This window comes from Oncorhynchus masou, unplaced genomic scaffold, assembly GCF_036934945.1.
Source record: "Oncorhynchus masou masou isolate Uvic2021 unplaced genomic scaffold, UVic_Omas_1.1 unplaced_scaffold_1568, whole genome shotgun sequence".
Classification (NCBI taxonomy): Eukaryota; Metazoa; Chordata; class Actinopteri; order Salmoniformes; family Salmonidae; genus Oncorhynchus; species Oncorhynchus masou.
The window spans coordinates 31,026-48,198 of record NW_027005741.1 but is presented as its reverse complement, the minus strand read 5'-3'; the positions used below and the strand labels follow the sequence as shown (position 1 = coordinate 48,198).

The window sequence follows — 17,173 nt, the reverse complement described above, 5'->3', positions numbered from 1 at the left end:
CCAGTCGTGACAATATAATGTCAGTTGCATGCTATCGAGGTGGTTGACTAGCTGCTGTTATTGAAGAAGTGTCCCGTCTATTAGATTACATGTCACGCTGGTTTTCTGTACATAAGGTATATTTGGATAGACTAGATTAGACTACACCTAATAGAGAATCGAAGACGCATTTGAACTTCACTGTATTCAATTATGTAATATATATTTCAAAGTCGAAATGCAAAGAACAACCTCTCTACCAACAATTTGCATGAACCCTTCTAGTCTGGCTAGATACAACTACCTCTCTACCAACAATCTACATGAACCCTTCTAGTCTGACGAGATACAACTACAGAACGACCTCTCTACCAACAATCTACATGAACCCTTCTAGTCAGACGAGATACAACTATAGAACGACCTCTCTACCAACAATCCACATGAACCCTTCTCGTCTGGCTAGATACAACTACATAACTACCTCTCTACCAACAATCTACATGAACCCTTCTAGTCTGGCTAGATACAACTACAGAACGACCTCTCTACCAACAATCTACATGAACCCTTCTAGTCTGGCTAGATACAACTACAGAACGACCTCTCTACCAACAATCTACATGAACCCTTCTAGTCTGGCTAGATACAACTACAGAATTACCTCTCTACCAACAATACCAAGAGTGTGCAAAGCTGTCATCAAGGCAAAGGGTGGCTACTTTGAAGAATCTGAAATATAAAATATATTTTGATTAGTTTAGTTTTTTGGTTACTACATGATTCCATATGTGTAATTTCATAGTTTTGATGTCTTCACTATTATTCTACAATGTAGAAAATAGTTTAAAAAATAAACAAAAACCCTGCAACGAGTAGGTGTGTCCAAACTTTTGACTGGTACTGTAAGTATTCAGACCCCTTTGCTATGAGACTCAAAATTGAGTTTAAATGCAACCTGTTTCCATTTATCATCCTGGAGATGTTTCTACAACTTGATTGTCTATATAAAGGTCTTACAGTTGACGGTGCAAAACACAAGCCATGAGGTCAAAGGGATTGTGTCAATTGCACTTTTTCTTGTCACTGTAAGCCTATGTTTAAGTAAGCTTTCATGTGGCATAAACAAAAACACAACTTCTCAGGTCAAAAGCACAAGTCAGAACACAGCCTCTCTATTCTCTCATGTGTTTTCAGGTCCTCTGACTGGGAAAATGTCTTTCCACACTGGGAGCAGTGGTAGGTCGTATCTCCTCGTGTGTGTGTCCTGTCATGCTTATTCAGGCCAACTAACTTGGTAAAACTCTTTCCGCACAGAGCGCATTGGTAAGGCTTTTCTTCTGTGTGTGTCCTATCATGCTCTTTTAGGTTCCCCAAATGGGTAAAATGCTTTCCACACAGGTATGGCTTCTCTCCCGTGTGCACTCTCTCATGCTGTTTCAGGTTCACTAACCCACTAAAGCTCTTTCCACAGTAGGAACAGTGGTAAGACCTTTCTCCTGTATGTATTCTCTCATGTGTTTTCAGGCTCGCCAACCAGGTAAAATTTATTCCACATTGGGAGCAGTAATAAGGCTTCTCTCCTGTGTGTATTCTATTGTGTATTTTCAGGGACCCGAACTCTGTAAATCTCTTTCCACACAGGGAGCATTGGTAGGGCTTTTCTTGTGTGTGTGTCCTTTCATGTGTTTTCAGGCTCCCTGACCACCTAAAACTCTCTCCACAGTGGGAATAGTGGTAAGGCACCTCTCCTGTGTGTATTCTCTCATGCGTTGTCAGGGTGCCTAACGACCTAAAGCGCTTTCCACAATGGGAACAATGGTAAGGCTTCTCCCCTCTGTGTATTCTATCATGCTGTTTCAGGTTCTCTAAACGGGTAAACCTCTTTCCACACTGAGAGCAGTGGAAAGGCTTTTCTCCTCTGTGTGTCCTCTCATGCACTCTTAGGTTCTGTAGCTTAGTAAAACTCTTTCCACAGAGGGAACAGTGGTGTTGTCCTGCTGGTTTGGATGTCTCTGGGTCTGGTTCCCCTGGAGGACTCTTCTTTGGGTCTGGTTCCCCTGAAGGACTCTTCCCGCTGTCAAAGTGAGAGTCTGGTCTCTCTCCTGCCAAAGACAGAGTATTTAGTGAAACAGAAAGACCTGAATGACACTTCAAAATGATAAAATGGCAGTGATGGAAAAAGTACCCAATTGTGATACTTGAGTAAAACTTCAGACTTTCAAAAGTAAAATACTACTTGAGTAAAAGTCTACAATCATGAGAAAAGTCTAAAAATATTTGGTGCTAAATATACTTAACTATCAAAAGTGAAAGTATAAATCACTTCAAATTCCTTATATTACGCAAAGCAGACAGCACCATTTTCTTGTTTTTCAAATGCACAGATAGCCAGGGGCTATATAAATTATGCATTTGTGCCAGATCAGAGGCAGTAGGGACCACGTGTTCTCTTGATAAGTGCGTGAATTGGACCCTTTTCCTGTCCTGCAACTTTTGGGTGTCAGGGAAAATGTATGGAGTAAAAAGTACATTATTTTCTTTAGGAATGTAGTGACGTAAAAGTCTTCCGGTACAGCAGGTGCTCTCATGCATTTTTTAGTGTTATTTGCCTCGAAGCGAGCATAGAAGTAGTTTAGCTCGTCCGGTAGGCTCGTGTCACTGGACAGCTCTCGGCTGTGCTTCCCTTTGTAGTCTGTAATGGTTTGCAGGCCCTGCCACATCCGACGAGTGTCGGAGCCAGTGTTGTACGACTCGACCTTAGGCCAGTATTGACATATTGCCTGTTTGATGGTTAATCAGAGGGCATAGCAGGATTTCTTAGAAGCTTCCGGGTTAGAGCTCCTTGAAAGTGGCAGCTCTAGCCTTTCACTCAGTGCGGATGCTGCCTGCAATCCATGTTTTCTGGTTGGGGTATATACATACGGTCACTGTGGGGACGACATCATCAATGCACTTTTTGATGAAGCCAGTGACTGATGTGGTGTACTCCTCAATGCCATTGGAGGAATCCCGGAACATATTCCAGTCTTTGCTAGCAAAACAGTCATCTGCTTCATCTGACCACTATTTTATTGATCTAGTCACTGGTGCTTCCCTCTTAAATTTTTGCTTGTAAGCAGGAATCAAGAGGATGGAATTATGGTCAGATTTTACCAAATGGAGGGTGAGGGAGAGCTTTGTATGCATCTCTGGAGTAAAGATGGTCCAGAGTTCTTTTCCGTCTGATTGCACATTTAACATGCTGATAGAAATTTGGTAAAACTGATTTAAGTTTCCCTTCATTAAAGTCCCCGGCCACTAGGAGCGCCGCCTCTGGGTGAGCATTTTCTTGTTTGCTTATGGCAGAATACAGCTCATTCAATGCTATCTTGGTGCCAGCCTCTAACTGTGGTGGTATGTGAACGGCTATGTGAACGGCTACAAAGAATATAGATAAACTCTCTTGTAATGTGGTCTGCAGCTTATCATGAGAAACTCTACTTCAGGCAATGTGGTCTTAGTGCCAGCCTCAGTCTGTGGTGGTATGTAAACAGCTACGAAAAATGCAGATAAACTCTCTAGGTAGATAGTGTGGTCTACAGCTTATCATGAGAAACTCTACTTCAGGCAATAGTATAGTAATAATTCAATAGCTCGAGACTTCCTTACAGAAATACATAGACCTCCACCCCTTGTCTTGCCAGACGCTGCTGTTCTAACCTTCCGGTACAGCAGCATATAACCAGCGAGCTGTATATTGATATTGTCGTAGTTCAGCCACGACTCCGTGAAGCATAAGATGTGACAGTTTTTAATGTCCCGTTGGTCGTTTAATCTTCGCAATAACTTGTCCATTTTATTGTCCAAAGATTGCACGTTTGCTAGCAGAATTGAGGGGAGTGTTTTTTCTCTCTCGATCGCCTCTGACTATTCAGAAGGCAGCCCGCCCTCAGGCCTCTCTTTCTCCGTCTCCTCTTCAAGCAGATCACTGGGGTCGGGGCCTGTTCCCGGGGGAGCCATATACCCTCCGCCTCGGGCTCGTCAGAGTGGTGAAAGAAGAAGAATGATTCTGCCGTGGTGAGTCACCGAGGTCCTGATGTCTAGAAGTTATTTTCGGTCATAAGAGACGTTAGCGGCAACATTATGTACAATTTTTTTTTTACTAAGTTACATACAACGCAGATAAACAAACAAAAAAAACAATCAGTTGGGGGCGTCTGCCTTCTGCTCCGGCGCCATCTTACGGCGCAATTAGAGAACATTACCAACCCCTTCGCTCCGTATTTTCTTGCTCCACCACCACAGAAAGCACTGAGCTAGGCTGAAACACCTGCACTTTGGAGCTGCCTTACTCAAGAAAGCAAAAAAAGTTTGTATGCGGCTTTATTAACGCAATATTTATTAATTCATTTTTTTAAACATTGTTTGCAAACTGATGTGATGCATATTAATGCCAAAATAACATGCAAAACAGGCAACCACAAAAACAACAAAAAACTATATACACTGCTCAAAAAAAATAAAGGGAACACTAAAATAACACACCCTAGATCTGAATGAATTAAATACTTTTTTCTTTACATAGTTGAATGTGCTGACAACAAAATCACACAAAAATGATCAATGGAAATCAAATTTATCAACCCATGGAGGTCTGATTTGGAGTCACACTCAAAATTAAAGTGGAAAACCACACTACAGGCTGATCCAACATTGATGTAATGTCCTTAAAACCAGTCAAAATGAGGCTCAGTAGTGTGTGTGGCCTCCACGTGCCTGTATGACCTCCCTACAACTCCTAGACAGTCTGTGGTGCAACGTGGCGTAGGTGGATGAAGCGAGACATGATGTCCCAGATGTGCTCAATTGGATTCAGGTCTGGGGAATGGGCGGGCCAGTCCAAGGCATCAATGCCTTCCTCTTGCAGAAACTGCTGACACACTCCAACTACATGAGGTCTAGCATTGTCTTGCATTAGGAGGAACCCAGGGCCAACCACACCAGCATATGATCTCACAAGGGATCTGAGGATCTCATCTCGGGTACCTAATGGCAGTCAGGCTACCTCTGGCGAGCACATGGAGGGCTGTGTGGCCCCCCAAAGAAATGCCACCCCACACCAAGACTGACCCACTGCCAAACCGGTCACGCTGGAGGATGTTGCAGGCAGCAGAACGTTCTCCACGGCGTCTCCAGACTGTCACGTCTGTCACATGTGCTCAGTGTGAACCTGCTTTCATCTGTGAAGAGCACAGGGCGCCAGTGGCGAATTTTCCAATCTTGGTGTTCTCTGGCAAATGCCAAACGTCCTGCACGGTGTTGAGTTGTAAGCACAACCCCCACCTGTGGACGTCGGGCCCTCATACCACCCTCATGGAATCTGTTTCTGACCATTTGAGTAGACACATGCACATTTGTGGCCTGCTGGAGGTAATTTTGCAGGGCTCTGGCAGTGCTCCTCCTGCTCATCCTTGCAACCAGGGCGGAGAAAGCGGTCCTGCTGCTGGGTTGTTGCCCTCCTACGGCCTCCTCCACATCTCCTGATGTACTGGCCTGTCTCCTGGTAGCGCCTCCATGCGCTGGACACTACGCTGACAGACACAGCAAACCTTCTTGCCACAGCTCGCATTGATGTGCCATCCTGGATGAGCTGCACTACCTGAGCCACTTGTGTGGGTTGTAGACTCCGTCTCATGCTACCACTAGAGTGAAAGCACCGCCAGCATTCAAAAGTGACCAAAACATCAGCCAGGAAGCATAGGAACTGAGAAGTGGTCTGTGGTCACCACCTGTAGAACCACTACTTTATTGGGGGATGTCTTGCTAATTGCCTATAATTTCCACCTGTTGTATATTCCATTTGCACAACAGCATGTGAAATTTATTGTCAATCAGTGTTGCTTCCAAAGTGGACAGTTTGATTTCACAGAAGTGTGATTGACTTGGAGTTACTTTGTGTTGTTTAAGTGTTCTCGTTATTTTTTTGAGCAGTGTATATATATATATATATATAATACCACATTAAATCATAACTCATAAAAGGTTTACAGGAATTCCCAGGCCTCTCCTGTAAACCTTTTTAAACCAATTCCTGTAAACCTTTTTAAACCAATTCCTGTAAACCTTTTTAAACCAATTCCTGTAAACCTTTTTAAACCAATTCCTGTAAACCTTTTCTGAATACGATTTAATAATGTGGTTTTAAACAAAACCCCAAATTCTCAGTCAAAAACTTAAGTCAGAACACAGCCTCTCTATTCTCTCATGTGTTTTCAGGTCCTCTGACTGGGAAATGTCTTTCCACAATGGGAGCAGTGGTATGTCTTCTCCTCCTGTGTATTTATATGAATTATTTCAGGTTCTAGAACCGGGTAAATCTTATTCCACACTGATAACAGTGGTAGATCTTTTCTCCTGTGTCTCAATGTTTTCAGGATCCCTAACAAGGTAAAAGTCTTTCCACATTGGGAGCAGTGGTCAGGTGTGTCCTCTCATGTCATGTAAGGTCCTGTAATCGTGAAAATCTCTTTCCTCACTGGGAGAATTGGTAAGGCTTTTCTCCTGTGTGTATTCCTTTATGCCTTTTCAGGCTCGCTAAATGGGTAAAACTCTTTCCACAGAGGGAACACTTAAAAGGCTTTTCTCCCGTGTGTGTCCTCTCATGCTCTTTTAGATTGCCCAAAGTGGTCAAACTCTTTCCACACAGGGAGCAGTGGTGAGGCTTCTCTCCTGTATGTATTCTCTTATGTATTTTCAGGGTCTCTAAATGAGAAAAATACTTGCCACACTGGGAGCAGTAATAAGGCTTCTCTCCTGTGTGCATTCTCTCATGTGTTTTCAGACTCCCTATCTGGGTAAAACTCTTTCCACACAGGGAACAGTGGTAAGGCTTCTCTCCTGAGTGTATTTTCTCATGTTTTTTAAGATTGCCTAACATGGTAAAATTCTTTCCACACAGGGAGCAGGGGTAAGGCTTCTCTCCTGTATGAATTCTCTCATGTATTTTCAGGCTTCCTAACTGAGTAAAACTCTTTCCACACTGGGAGCATTGGTGGGTCTTCCTCCCTGCTGTATGTATTTCTTCATGCCTATTCAGGGCCCTTAACCAGGTAAAACTCTTTCCACACTGGGAACATTGAAAAGGCTTTTCTCCTGTGTGCATCGTCTCATGCTGTTTTAGGTTCCAGAACCGGGTAAAACTCTTTCCACAGTGGGAGCAGTGGTGTGGTCTTGCTGGTTTGGGCGTCTCTGGGTCTGGTTCCCCTGAAGGACTCTTCCTGCTGTCAGAGTGAGAGTCTGGTCCCTCTCCTGTCAAAGACAGAGTATTGAGTGAAACTGAGACCTGAATGAAACCACCACATGATAAAACTGTCTTCCTATGAGGTTTAATCCAGAATAGATCCCTCAATAACAAATAAAGAGTGGCTGTTGTGATTTATAGGCCAATAAAAACACTATTAAACTTCATGGTTGTAGACCTAATGGATAAATAGACTAGTCAGTATAGGATACATGTATTAGACTAGTCAGTATAGGATACATGTAATAGACTAGTCAGTATAGGATACATGTAATAGACTAGTCAGTATAGGATACATGTAATAGACTAGTCAGTATAGGATACATGTAATAGACTAGTCAGTATAGGATACATGTAATAGACCTAATGGATAAATAGACTAGTCATATAGGATACATGTATTAGACTAGTCAGTATAGGATACATGTAATAGACCTAATGGATAAATATACTAGTCATATAGGATACATTTATAAAATAAGGCTGTAACGTAACAAAATGTGGAAAAAGTCAAGGGGTCTGAATACTTTCCGAATGCACTGTAGATCACTATGATGCTTTTCTAGGAACAGGTTTTTGATATTCTATTGATGATATTAATTGAGAACATATTTTTGGATCTACGATGTCATAACTCATTTTAATCATATTGTGGATTATTTATTTATATCTAGGGGCTGTGTCATTTTGTACCACTGTCTCTATTTAAATTATATCTATGGCTGTGTCATTGTGTACCACTGTCTCTATTTAAATTATATTGAGGGGCTGTGTCATTGTGTACCACTGTCTCTATTTAAATTATATTGAGGAGCTGTGTCATTGTGTACCACTATGTCTATTTAAATTATATCTAGGGGCTGTGTCATTGTGTACCACTGTCTCTATTTAAATTATATCTAGGGGCTGTGTCATTGTGTACCACTGTCTCTATTTAAATTATATCTAGGGGCTGTGTCATTGTGTACCACTGTCTCTATTTAAATTATATCTAGGGGCTGTGTCATTGTGTACCACTGTCTCTATTTAAATTATATCTAGGGGCTGTGTCATTGTGTACCACTGTCTCTATTTAAATTATATCTAGGGGCTGTGTCATTGTGTACCACTGTCTCTATTTAAATTATATTGAGGGGCTGTGTCATTGTGTACCACTGTCTCTATTTAAATTATATCTGGGCACTGTGTCATTGTGTACCACTATGTCTATGTAAATTATATCTAGGGCCTGTGTCATTGTGTACCACTATGTCTATTTAAATTATATTGAGGGGCTGTGTCATTGTGTACCACTGTCTCTATTTAAATTATATTGAGGAGCTGTGTCATTGTGTACCACTGTCTCTATTTAAATTATACTGAGGGGCTGTGTCATTGCGTACCACTGTCTCTATTTAAATTATATCTAGGGGCTGTGTCATTGTGTACCACTGTCTCTACTTAAATTATATCTAGGGGCTGTGTCATTGTGTACCATCATCTCTATTTAAATTATATCTAGGGGCTGTGTCATTGTGTACCACTGTCTCTATTTAAATTATATCTGGGGGCTGTGTCATTGTGTACCACTGTCTCTATTTAAATTATATCTAGGGGCTGTGTCATTGTGTACCATCATCTCTATTTAAATTATATCTAGGGGCTGTGTCATTGTGTACCACTGTCTCTATTTAAATTATATCTAGGGGCTGTGTCATTGTGTACCACTGTCTCTATTTAAATTATATCTAGGGTCTGTGTCATTATGATCCTCAGACTCCTCTTTCCTTTTCCCCATGTGAACCATAAAAAAAGATAACTTTTTGAAAAATTACAAAATAGCACAGTTGGTTAGGAGCCCGTAAAACGACAGCCATCCTCCACGGAGCCATTATGTACAATAACGTATCAATGACCCAAGCCCAGCTCATTTAATCCCTACCATTGTGTCGCTGAGTTGTCATAATGCTTCAGCAAATGTACATTATTATTATTATTACTTTAAAGTACTACTTAAGTACTTTTTGGGGATATCTGTACTTGACTATTTATATTTTTCACAAATTTTACTTCACTACATTCCTAAAGATAACAATGTACTTTTTACTACATACATTTTCCACTCACACCCAAAAGTACTCGTTAAATTTTGAACGCTTAGCAGGCCAGGAGAGTGGTCCAATTCACACACTTATCAAGAGAACACGTGGGCATCCCTCCTGCCTCTGATCTGGAGGACTCACTAAACACATGCTTCGTTTGTAAATGATGTCTGAGTGTTGGAGTGTGTCCCCTGACTATCTGTAAATGATGTCTGAGTGTTGGAGTGTGCCCCTGACTATCTGTAAATTATGTCTGAGTGTTGGAGTGTGTCCCCTGACTATCTGTAAATGATGTCTGAGTGTTGGAGTGTGCCCCTGACTATCTGTAAATTATGTCTGAGTGTTGGAGTGTGCCCCTGACTATCTGTAAATTATGTCTGAGTGTTGGAGTGTGTGCCCTGACTATCTGTACATGATGTCTGAGTGTTGGAGTGTGTCCCCTGACTATCTGTACATGATGTCTGAGTGTTGGAGTGTGTCCCCTGACTATCTGTCCAATTGTAAAACAAGAAAACGATGCCATCTGCTTTGTTTAATAATTTTACTGGTGATAGTTATGTATATTTTAGCAATTCAATTTACTTTTGAAACATAGGAATATTTAGAACCAAGTAGTATTTTACTGGCTGACAATGCTTGATAATGTATGTAATATCAATAAGAGAGATATATTTTCTTGGTGATTTCAATACTGACTTCAATATTTCAATATCAACAAGCTGCCCACTCAAGAAAAAAAAACCTCAAAACTGCAACCAGTGCCTGCAACCTGGTTCAGGTTATCAGTATCCCTGGTGTGTAAACGGTCATGGTCACAACATGTTGAAACAACAGTAGCTAGGATGGGGAGAAGTATAACAAATGAAGGGCTGCTCTGTCTTCTTAAACAACACTATCAACAAGGCAGGTCCTACAGGCCCTAGTTTCTACCTTCTTAACAGCACTATCAACAAGGCAGGTCCTACAGGCCCTAGTTTCTACCTTCTTAACAACACTATCAACAAGGCAGGTCCTACAGGCCCTAGTTCCTACCTTCTTAACAACACCATCAACAAGGCAGGTCCTACAGGCCCTAGTTTCTACCTTCTTAACAACACTATCAACAAGGCAGGTCCTACAGGCCCTAGTTTCTACCTTCTTAACAGCACTATCCACAAGACAGGTCCTACAGGCCCTAGTTTCTACCTTCTTAACAGCACTATCAACAAGGCAGGTCCTACAGGCCCTAGTTTCTACCTTCTTAACAACACTATCAACAAGGCAGGTCCTACAGGCTCTAGTTTTGTCACACCTGGACTACTGTTCAGTCGTGTGGTCAGGTGACACAAAGAGGGACTTAGGAAAATTTAAATAGGCTCAGAACAGAGCAGCACAACTGGCCCTTGGATGTACACAGAGAGCTAACAATGATATGCATGTCAATCTCTCCTGGCTCAAAGTAGAGGAGAGATGCATCACTGCTTGTATTTGTGAGAGGTGTTGACAAGCTGAATGCACCGAGCTGTCTGCTTGAACTACTGGCACACAGCTCAGACACCCATGTCCACCCCACAAGACATGCCACCAGAGGTCTCTTCACAGTCCCCAAGTACAGAACAGACTATGGGAGAAGCACAGTACTACATAGAGCCATGACCACATGGAACTCTATTCCACAGTACTACACAGAGCCATGACTACATGGAACTATATTCCACAGTACTACATAGAGCCATGACTACATGGAACTATATTCCACAGTACTACACAGAGCCATGACTACATGGAACTATATTCCACAGTACTACACAGAGCCATGACTACATGGAACTATATTCCACAGTACTACACAGAGCCATGACTACATGGAACTATATTCCACAGTACTACACAGAGCCATGACTACATGGAACTATATTCCACACCAGGTAACTGAAGCAAGTACAAGTACAGTAGAATCAGATTTGGTTTAAAAAAAACGACACCTTATGGAACAGTGTGGACAAAGAAGAACCACATAGACATACATATGAGAAGACGCACACCTACACACCTACACATGTACTGTAGATATGTGGTGGTAGAGTAGTGGCCTGATGGAACACACTTAATTTGTTGTGAAAAGCGTTATGAAATGTAATGTCATGTAATATTTTTTTTAAAATCATATATAACTGCCTTAATGTTGCTGGACCCCAGGAAGAGTAGCTGCTGCCTTGGCAGGAACCAATGGGGATCCATAATAAACCCCAGGAAGAGTAGCTGCTGCCTTGGCAGGAACAAATGGGGATCCATAATAAATCCCAGGAAGAGTAGCTGCTGCCTTGGCAGGAACAAATGGGGATCCATAATAAACCATAGGAAGAGTAGCTGTTGCCTTGGTAGGACCTAATGGGGATCCATAATAAAACCCAGGAAGAGTAGCTGCTGCCTTGGTAGGAACTAATGGGGATCCATAATAAAACCCAGGAAGAGTAGCTGCTGCCTTAGCACAACCTAAAAAGAGATCCTTAATAGATACAAATGAAACTGCCTCCATGTTTTGAGGATATACAGTGTTAATTTACAGTTACATTGTTTACAAACAATGAGAGTAAAACAAGCTTATATTTTGCATTCGTATAGAGTACAACAGTTGAACTAAATTCAGTGGACATTTACAAGTTATATTCTCCCAGAATCAATGGCGAGGCCCAGAGCCAGATATTAAAACGATATATTAATTCAACAAGGGCAGTTTGTGGCCCTGCTTTTAAGACAGTACTCACGGGTGTTAATCAGATCTTCAGCCTCCTCTTCCTCTTCAAAAGGTTCTTTCTCTTCTTTCACTATAACATCCTCCTCCTCTTCCTCCTTTTTAATTCTGAAAGCTTCTACCTCCTCTTCTTCTACTGTGACAGCCTCTATCCCCTCTTCATATTTCACTCCAACATGTTCTTTCTCTTCTTTCACTGTAACATCATCCTCTTCTTTTAATGTGATACTGATGGCCTCTTCTACCTCCTCTTGCATTCTGAAAGCTTCTTCCTCTCCTTTTACTGTAATATCCCCCTCCTCTTCTTTCACGACAATGTTCAGTCCCAGAGCTTCTTTCTCCGTCCAGTAGACCTCCTCTTCTTTATCAGGAGGAGAGTAGCTTAGTGAACTCATGGTCGGAGATGTTAGCTAGTTAGCATTAACGACTAGCCTGGTTCTAAGCTAATTCAGCAATCCAGCTAGCTACTAACTTAACAACGTATATATTTAATTAAATGGTGAAACTAGCTATACGAAATAATTATGTTTTAAACACAGGGACCAATATACACCGAAACAGTCTTAAGAGCTCATACGTTTCGGCTATATTGGCTAACAAGCTACGGAGGTGTCTGACAAGCTGCAGTTGTTGAAGAAACTTCCCGTTCCGTCCACTAGATTACACGTCACGCTGGTAGCGACGCCCGAAAGACGCTCATCGCCATCTGCGGCCTAGAGTGGGGAAGTTTATTGATTAGTGCAGATTTTTAATGAGAAAACAATCAAAACATATTTTACATCTGCTATACACAGTGGTGTTTTTTTAACGTCATATCCGGATGTAACCTAAAACATTACCCCAGTTTGATATGCTGCTTGTGTATTCATTCCCATATCAGCAAAATAAAACGTCATGTTTTGGTCACAGAGAAACAATCACATGGTTAGCTAGTTGGCTACAGCAGGTTCTACCATTTCACAATAGTCTGTAATGACTAGTTAACAAAATACGTTTTTGTTGTGAAAGCAAAATAAGTGTATCTAGCCTTTTAGCTCCCTCTGGTTGATGACTGCTAGCTCGATAGCCTTTTGCTGCCTTGGCAACAGCTAATGGGGATCCATAATAAATATAAATACCCTTGGTTTTGCTGTTTAAATTTAGCAGTTTTTCTTATTCACAATAAAGAGTACCATAATGATAGTCACTTCATACTTGTGTTGTTTCATGTATTTTGGGAGGCTAGACTCTCAAGACAATTACTTAACCTTTCTGGCTGTAGTAACTAGTGACATCCTTGTTGTTGTGAAGAAGCTGTCATGTCCACCAGATTTTACGTCACACTGGCAGCATTGACTGAAAGACCGGGTAACGCATTTGAAGAAAATATTTGATTTATTTTTCATTTCTTTCAATAGTTTACATTTTATATTGAAGCGTACAAAGAGAAACATATGTTAATTTATTAGTTTTTGATTCATTTAAAATAAACTTTACATCTACTACACAATCAGTCAAATAAACAGTTGATTTTAACAATGCTATTCAAATGAGCCTCTAGCTATATACATGGTATTAGAATAGATAGATACCCACATATACAGTACCAGTCAAAAGTTTGGACACATCTACTCATTCAAGGGTTTTTCTTTATTTTTACTATTTTCTACATTGTAGAATAATAATGAAGACAAAAACTACAAAATAACATATATAATAGGGATGCACCGATATTACATTTTTGACAAACACCGATAACCGATATTAAACGTTTTTGCGGCCTTTTAAGCATTCTACTACAGTTAAATAGTTGAAACACACACACACACTGACCAAAACGTTATTCCCATTACCAGTAAAACATAATCAAAACCTATTTCTTTCACTTATGTGTTGTTTCGTGGTTCATTTGTTCAGTCATTTCATTCTCAATCAGGATTTCATCATACATGTCAAGCAGTGAAGTTTCAGCTCTGTCTGTCCGTGTCCTCTTCCTCGGTGCACACTGTCACTGTGTCCGTTTCCATGTTGTCCAGCTCTGTCAGTCCGTGGCCTCTCTTCCTTGGAGAGCACGATCACTGTGTCCGTTTCCATCTTGTCCAGCTCTGTCAGTCCGTGGCCTCTCTTCCTCCTTGCCCACTGTCACTGTGTCCGTTTTCATCTTGTCCAGCTGTGTCTGTAACATTTAATGTAAACCCTGTTTCTTGTCTGTATTGAATTAGTGGTCCTTGTAGCATCGAGCACGGCGGCGACACAGTAAAAAGGCTCAGAGAGAATGCCCGTTAAAGAAGTAGCGGGTCCTAGTGTACCTAGTGTAACGGATGTGAAATGGCTAGCAAGTTACCGGTGGTGTGCCCTAAATAGCGTTTCAATCGGTGACGTCACTTGCTCTGAGACCTTGAAGTAATGGTTTGTGGAGTGACGGGTAACGACGCTTCCAGGGGTGACTGTTGTTGATGTGTGCAGAGGGTCCCTGGTTCACGCCCGGGTATGGGTGAGGTCTAAAATTATACTGTTACACTAGTATCGAGCATGGTGGCAACACAGTAAAGCGGCTCAGAGAGAATGCCTGTTAATAAAGAAGTAGCGGGTCTTGTACCTAACATTGAGCACGGCCGCGACACAGTAGAGGCTCATAGAGAATACCGCCGAATCGCTTATTCACAGCTTCTAGTTGAGCACTTTTACAAGTTTTAATCCTCTACCTTTGTTATGGCTGCTTTGCTTGATGTATTGTTGTCTCAACCTTCTTGCCCTATGTGCTGTTGTCTGTGCCCAATAATGTTTGTACCATGTCCTGCTGTTGCCATGTTGTGTTGCTACCATGCTGTGTTGTCATGTGTTGCTATTTAGCTCGCAGCACCGCTAACTAGCTAGCCGTTTCACATCCATTACACCTAGTAAAAAATGTTAAAAAAAGGTTACATATATATATATTTTTTTAAATAAATAAAACCCCACGGTCGGCAGTTTTGTTGAGTGTTTCAGCGCGTATCATGTCTGCTGCAGACACAGTTGAGGAGCTTATTTCTCCAAACAGTTGTTAGAATGTGTTCATGTTTCAAAGTTTCTAACATGTTCTCAAATGCCATTGAAATGGCAGCATTGGAATGAGAACCAGCACATTCTTGAGCATGCAATACGGCTTTCCTAAGTACGAAATCCTCGTCGATCAACTGTGCTCTCAGACTCAGCATGCTCATGGGGCTGACATCGCTGGTCCAAATGTCAGTCGTGAAGCTAATAACAGTGACACCCATTGCAAGTAGCTCATGGATGTGAGTTTCAACAACTCTGAGACTGTAGGGCAACATCTGAAAAATAGCTTCTACTTGGTAGTGTGTACTGGGGTTTCGAAGTGCTCGACCGGTGCAGATCGGTTGATTTTCAAGGGCAATGAATTCCGTTATCTTGGCGTTAGTGGATTTCACCTTTGTGTTTCCAGACTGAAATTTTCTTACCCTTTCAAATGACTGCTGGACTTGAACTTGTTTAGTTGTTTGAAATGTGAACTTAGTTTTTTTTCTGCTTTTGTTCTAAGTCGTCGCAGAACACCTGGGGGTGATGCACTTTCAAATGAGTCATTGTGGTATTGAAAAGATTTCACTTTCTCCCCTCCTCAGGAAATAATAGCAGCACAACTTTAAAATCGATCCACACAGCAGACATTGTGGGCTAGGTTAGGAATGCTGTGCAAATAAATAAATTAAAAATCCTACAATGTGATTTTCTGGATTTTTTCTCTCTCATTTTGTCTGTCATAGTTGAAGTGTACCAATGATGAAAATTACAGGCCTCTCTCATCTTTTTAAGTGGGAGAACTTGCACAATTGGTGGCTGACTAAATACATTATGTCATCTTCCTACTTTATATAGGTATGCGCGTCAGCTTTGACATCGGTTTTGCACATTGGCGTTAAACTAGACATCGGGCCGATGTTGGCATTGTTAGCTATAATCAGCCGATTCCGATATGCTTACCGATATATCGTGCGTCCCTAATATAGACACAGTGCATTCAGAAAGTATTCAGAACCCTTGACTTTTTCAACATTTTGTTACGTTACAGCCTTATTCTAAAATAAATTAAATTGTTTTTGTTCTCATCAATCTACGTACAATACCCCCTAATGACAAAGCAAAAACAGGTTTTAAGAAATATTTGTAAATGTATATAAAAAAAACCTGAAATATCACATTATCATAAGTATTTAGACCCTTTACTCAGTACTTTGTTGAAGCACCTTTGGCAGCGATTACAGCCTCAAGTCTTCTTAGGTATGATGCTACAAGCTTGACACACCTGTATTTGGGGAGTTTCTCCCATTCTTCTCTGCAGATCCTCTCAAGCTCTGTCAGGTTGGATGGGGAGCGTCGCTGCACAGCTATTTTCAGATCTCTTCAAAGATGTTAGATCGGGTTCAAGTCCGGGCTCTTGCTGAGCCAGTCAAGGACATTCAGAGATTTATCCCAAAGCCAGTCCTGCGTTATCTTGGCTGTGTGCTTAGTGTCGTTGTCCTGTTGGAAGGTGAACCTTCGCCCCAGTCTGAGGTCCTGATCGCTCTGGAGCAGGTTTTCATCAAGGATCTCTCTGTACTTTTCTCAGTTCATCTTTGCCTCGATCCTGACTAGTCTCCCTGCCAATGAAAAAAATCCAGACAGCATGATATTGCCACCACCATGCTTCACCGTAGGGACAGTGCCAGGTTTCCTCCAGACATGACACTTGGCATTTAGGCCTATCTCGGTTTCAGAGATGGTTGTCCTTCTGGAAGATTCTTCCATCTTCACAGAGGAGCTCTGTCAGAGTGATCATCGTGTTCTAGGTCACCTCCCTGACCAAGGCTCGTCTCCCCCGATTGCTCAGTTTGGCCAGGCGACCAGCTCTAGTTAAGAGTCTTCAATTTAAGATGGAGGCCACTATGTACTTGGAGGCCTTCAATGTAGCAGACATTTTTGGTGCCCAGGATCACAACCCTTCCCCAGATCTCGACAGAATCTCGGTGCTCTATGGTTTTTGCTCTGACATGGACTGTCAACTGTGAAACCTGTATATAGACAGGTGTGTGTCTTTCCAAATCATGTCCAATCAATTGAATTTACCACAGGTGGACTCCA

At 41.6% G+C, this 17,173-nt stretch overlaps 1 protein-coding gene across 1 annotated transcript; it reads right to left on the bottom strand.

Annotated features, from left to right (window-relative positions):
• Window positions 1–4,339: 4,339 nt before the first annotated feature.
• Window positions 4,340–12,690, bottom strand: LOC135531262 (zinc finger protein 239-like). The gene is made up of 2 exons (XM_064959387.1): window positions 12,090–12,690; window positions 4,340–7,269 (listed from the first exon to the last, which is right to left on the bottom strand). The coding sequence occupies exons 1-2, from the start codon at window positions 12,469–12,471 to the stop codon at window positions 6,494–6,496; spliced, it is 1,158 nt and encodes a 385-aa protein (XP_064815459.1). The 5' UTR covers window positions 12,472–12,690; the 3' UTR covers window positions 4,340–6,493.
• Between the last annotated feature and the right edge of the window lie 4,483 nt (window positions 12,691–17,173).